The sequence below is a fragment of the Salvelinus namaycush genome, chromosome 2, assembly GCF_016432855.1.
Source record: "Salvelinus namaycush isolate Seneca chromosome 2, SaNama_1.0, whole genome shotgun sequence".
In the NCBI taxonomy this organism is placed as follows: Eukaryota; Metazoa; Chordata; class Actinopteri; order Salmoniformes; family Salmonidae; genus Salvelinus; species Salvelinus namaycush.
In genome coordinates this window covers 74,000,303-74,005,302 of record NC_052308.1, presented here as the reverse complement: position 1 = coordinate 74,005,302, position 5,000 = coordinate 74,000,303, and the positions used below count along the sequence as shown (strand labels likewise).

General features: G+C 50.4%; 1 protein-coding gene across 1 annotated transcript in view; it reads right to left on the bottom strand.

Moving 5' to 3' along the window:
- The window catches only part of LOC120018245 (polycystin-1-like), a 70,376-nt gene that overhangs the window by 56,703 nt on the left and 8,673 nt on the right, over positions 1-5,000 (bottom strand). The window contains exon 8 of the mRNA XM_038961338.1: positions 2,769-2,909. Coding sequence (XP_038817266.1) covers positions 2,769-2,909 — 141 coding nt within the window. The remainder of the gene's footprint in view (positions 1-2,768; positions 2,910-5,000) is intronic.

Genomic DNA, 5,000 nt, shown 5'->3' with positions numbered 1-5,000 from the left:
ACGAAACTGAAAAATGGATCGATGGTGACTAGAAAGCCGGTGACGTCGACCGCCGAACACCACCCGAACAAGGAGAAGGGCCGACTTCGGCGGAAGTCGTGACACCAACTGACGTACCCCACCAGAACCCAAAATATAAGCTTTTTTTGACTCCAATGTTAGTAAATGTAATTTTAAACAAACACTGTAAAGCCTTAAAACATGGTTCCACTATAATATCATGGATGGCCAGTCGTCCATAGTTCTGTCTATGAATTTGAGAGTGGTTACATTTCTCCGGCCTCGTCCCTCAGCTCTTTACTAAAATAGTGGCGGGGGTGTTGTTTTTTATTGAACCGCAGATTGCCCCTTTAAACAGGACAGAGCAGATGCCAGATAGAGTTCCAGGGGTCAGTAGTTACCGTTTCAACGTTTAAATGGTTCTAATGTCAGCCAGTCTAATAGCAGCTAATGGACTTCAAATCCCAGTTGTAAAGGGCTAGAGAGGCAGCGGCTGATGTGTGTAAGATGTGTGTGTGTGTCTGAGGTTTAACTCAATCTAACCACTCACCACCTTCAATTTCAGACGCATCCCAAATGGCATCCTATTCCCTATGTAGTACACTACTTTTGACCAGGGCACTACTTTACCATAGGGCTCTGGTCTAAAGTAGTGCACTACTTTACCATAGGGCTCTGGTCTAAAGTAGTGCACTACTTTACCATAGGGCTCTGGTCTAAAGTAGTGCACTACATAGGGAATAGGATGCCATTTGGGAAGTGATCTTTAACTCCCATTCTCTCATTCTCTACCGATACCATAACCCAGAGAGAGACTGGGGAAGAGAGAAAGAGAGAAACTGGGGAAGACAGAGAGACTGGGGAAGACAGAGACAGAGTGAGAGAGAGAGAGAGAGTGAGAGAAAGAGAGAGAGAGAGAGAGAAAATGGGGGAGAGAGAGAGAGAGAGAGAGGGGATAAAAATTAGAGGATGTGGAAATGTAGAGCTATGGCAGGGGAACACTGACCTCATCTTACTGAGACAGGGGAACACTGACCTCATCTTACTGAGACAGGGGGACACTGACCTCATCTTACTGAGACAGGGGGACACTGACCTCATCTTACTGAGACAGGGGAACACTGACCTCATCTTACTGAGACAGGGGAACACTGATCTCATCTTACTGAGACAGGGGGACACTGACCTCATCTTACTGAGACAGGGGGACACTGACCTCATTTTACTGAGACAGGGGGACACTGACCTCATCTTACTGAGACAGGGGGACACTGACCTCATCTTACTGAGACAAGGGGACACTGACCTCATCTTACTGAGACGGGGGGACACTGACCTCATCTTACTGAGACAGGGGGACACTGACCTCATCTTACTGAGACAGGGGGACACTGACCTCATCTTACTGAGACAGGGGAACACTGACCTCATCTTACTGAGACAGGGGAACACTGATCTCATCTTACTGAGACAGGGGGACACTGACCTCATCTTACTGAGACAGGGGGACACTGACCTCATTTTACTGAGACAGGGGGACACTGACCTCATCTTACTGAGACAGGGGGACACTGACCTCATCTTACTGAGACAAGGGGACACTGACCTCATCTTACTGAGACGGGGGGACACTGACCTCATCTTACTGAGACAGGGGGACACTGACCTCATTTTACTGAGACAGGGGGACACTGACCTCATCTTACTGAGACAGGGGGACACTGACCTCATTTTACTGAGACAGGGGGACACTGACCTCATCTTACTGAGACAGGGGGACACTGACCTCATCTTACTGAGACAGGGGGACAGTGACCTCATTTTACTGAGACAGGGGATCACTGACCTCATTTTACTGAGACAGGGGATCACTGACCTCATCTTACTGAGACAGGGGAACACTGACCTCATCTTACTGAGACAGGGGGACACTGACCTCATCTTACTGAGACAAGGGGACACTGACCTCATCTTACTGAGACGGGGGGACACTGACCTCATCTTACTGAGACAGGGGAACAATGACCTCATCTTACCGAGACAGGGGAACACTGACCTCATCTTACTGAGACGGGGGAACACTGACCTCATCTTACTGAGACGGGGGAACTCTGACCTCATCTTATTGAGACGGGGGAACACTGACCTCATCTTACTGAGACGGGGGAACACTGACCTCATCTTACTGAGACGGGGGAACACTGACCTCATCTTACTGAGACGGGGGGACACTGACCTCATCTTACTGAGACGGGGGGACACTGACCTCATCTTACTGAGACAGGGGAACACTGACCTCATCTTACTGAGACAGCGGGACACTGACCTCATCTTACTGAGACAGGGGGACACTGACCTCATCTTACTGAGACAGGGGAACACTGACCTCATCTCACTGACCTCATCTTACTGAGACAGGGGGACACTGACCTCATCTTACTGAGACAGGGGCCACTGACCTAATCTTCTTAGACAGGGGAACACTGACCTCATCTTACTGAGACAGGGGAACACTGACCTCATCTTACTGAGACAGGGGAACACTGACCTCATCTTACTGAGACAGGGGAATACTGACCTCATCTTACTGAGACAGGGGAACACTGACCTCATCTTACTGAGACAGGGGAACAATGACCTCATCTTACTGAGACAGGGGAACAATGACCTCATCTTACTGAGACAGGGGAACACTAATAGACTCAGAGTGGCTAAGTAATACAAAGGCATAGGGCCAGAGTTGACACACACACACTTTCAAGTCTTACCCCGCGGTGGAAGTGGTGACAGTTGGTGCAGGTTCCAGCCAGGTAGACATAGGAGTTCTGACTGACCTCGAAGATGGACCGGGCCTTACAAGACACACACTCCAGATAGACCATGGGGATACGACCACTCTGGACCATCACCTGGGAGAGACACACTGTTACACACACTGTTACACCATGGGGATACGACCACTCTGAACCATCACCTGGGAGAGACACAGTGTTCCACCATGGGGATACGACCACTCAGAGAGAAGAGAAGATTGCTTCAGAGAGAGAGAGAGAGAGATAATAGAGAGAGAGACAATAGAGAGAGAGAGAGAGAGAGAGAGTGAGAGAGAAGGAGCTCATTATCTGTAATTCAAGGAACAAGACTGACAGAGAAAGAAAGAGGGTGGGGGTGAGGGGGGTAAAGGAGGGGGGGTTGAGCGAGAGAGGGGGGGTAGGGCGAGAGGGAGAGAGAGGGAGGGGGGGTTGAGAGAGAGAGAGGGAGAGAGAGGGAGGGGGGTTGAGAGAGAGGGAGGGGGAGAGAGAGAGAGAGAGAGAGAGAGGGAGGGGAAGAAAGAGGGAGGGGGGGGAGAGAGAGGGAAGGGGGAGAGAGAGAGAGGGAGGGGGAGAGAGAGGGAGGGGGAGAGAGAGAGAAAGGGAGGGGGAGAGAGAGGGAGGGGGGTTGAGAGAGAGGTAGGGGGAGAGAGAGAGAGAGAGAGAGAGGGAGGGGAGAGAGAGGGAGGGGGGAGAGAGAGGGAGGGGGAGAGAGAGAGAGAGAGAGGGAGGGGGAGAGACTAGCATGCCAGTAGGTTGGTTTACAGACTAGCAAATGACAGTTAACTCTCCCAAAACATATACCAGAGCAAGTCCCCGAGCCCTGTAACCTTTACATTCAAATAATGATGATAATCCTGATTACTCCTCTGAGACGAAGGGTGTGTCTCATTCTACAGACTCATACACTCCTTTCCCTTCCTCTCCATGGCTCCACTCTGTCCTGCTTTACTCTCCATTTGGACATCCAAGTTAGCCTAAAATCCACAGACCTGTTTCGTGCTAACATTCCACTACTTGTAGTCCGTGTCGTGTGCCAATGTTTGGCAGGGCATGCTAGGCGAGCCATGGAACGTTAGCACAAAACAGACTGATACCCAGGCTAGAATCAGGTTGGTTTGATCTAGACAATCTCTACTTACTACAATCGCCCCATAGGTCAGTGCTATCCGGGATTGTTGGGACGTCCCTACCCTAAACCTAACCTTAACCCACTACCCTTACCTTAACCAGCCCTCCGCACCTCTCTGATTCAGAGGGGTTGGGTTAAATGCGGAAGACAGATTTGAATACATTCAGTTGTACAACTGACTAGGTTTCCCCCTTCCCCTCTAACCTTAAGCCTCACCATAACCATTTACATGTCTGTCTGTGTGTGTGTACTCACGGCCTGTGTGTGTGTGTACTCACGGCCTGTGTGTGTGTGCATACTCACGGTATGTGTGTGTGTGTGTACTCACGGTCTGTGTGTGTGTGTACTCACGGCCTGTGTGTGTGTGTACTCACGGCCTGTGTGTGTGTGCATACTCACGGTATGTGTGTGTGTACTCACGGTCTGTGTGTGTGTGTACTCACGGTCTGTGTGTGTGTGTGTGTGTGTGTGTGTGTGTGTGTGTGTGTGTGTGTGTGTGTGTGTGTGTACTCACGGTCTGTGTGTGTGTGTGTGTAGTCACGGTCTGTGTGTGTGTGTGTGTGTGTACTCACGGTCTGTGTGTGTGTGTGTACTCACGGTCTGTGTGTGTGTGTGTACTCACGGTCTGTGTGTGTGTGTGTGTGTGTGTGTGTGTGTGTGTACTCACGGTCTGTGTGTGTGTGTGTGTGTGTGTGTGTGTGTGTGTGTGTGTGTGTGTGTGTGTGTGTGTGTGTGTGTGTGTGTGTGTGTGTACTCACGGTCTGTGTGTGTGTGTGTGTGTGTGTACTCACGGTCTGTGTGTGTGTGTACTCACGGTCTGTGTGTGTGTGTGTGTGTGTAGTCACGGTGTGTGTGTGTGTGTGTGTGTGTGTGTACTCACGGTCTGTGTGTGTGTAGTCACAGTCTGTGTGTGTGTGTGTGTGTGTGTGTACTCACGGTCTGTGTGTGTGTGTGTACTCACGGTCTGTGTGTGTGTGTGTGTGTGTGTTTAGTCACGGTCTGTGTGTGTGTGTGTGTACTCACGGTCTGTGTGTGTGTGTGTGTGTGTGTGTAGTCAC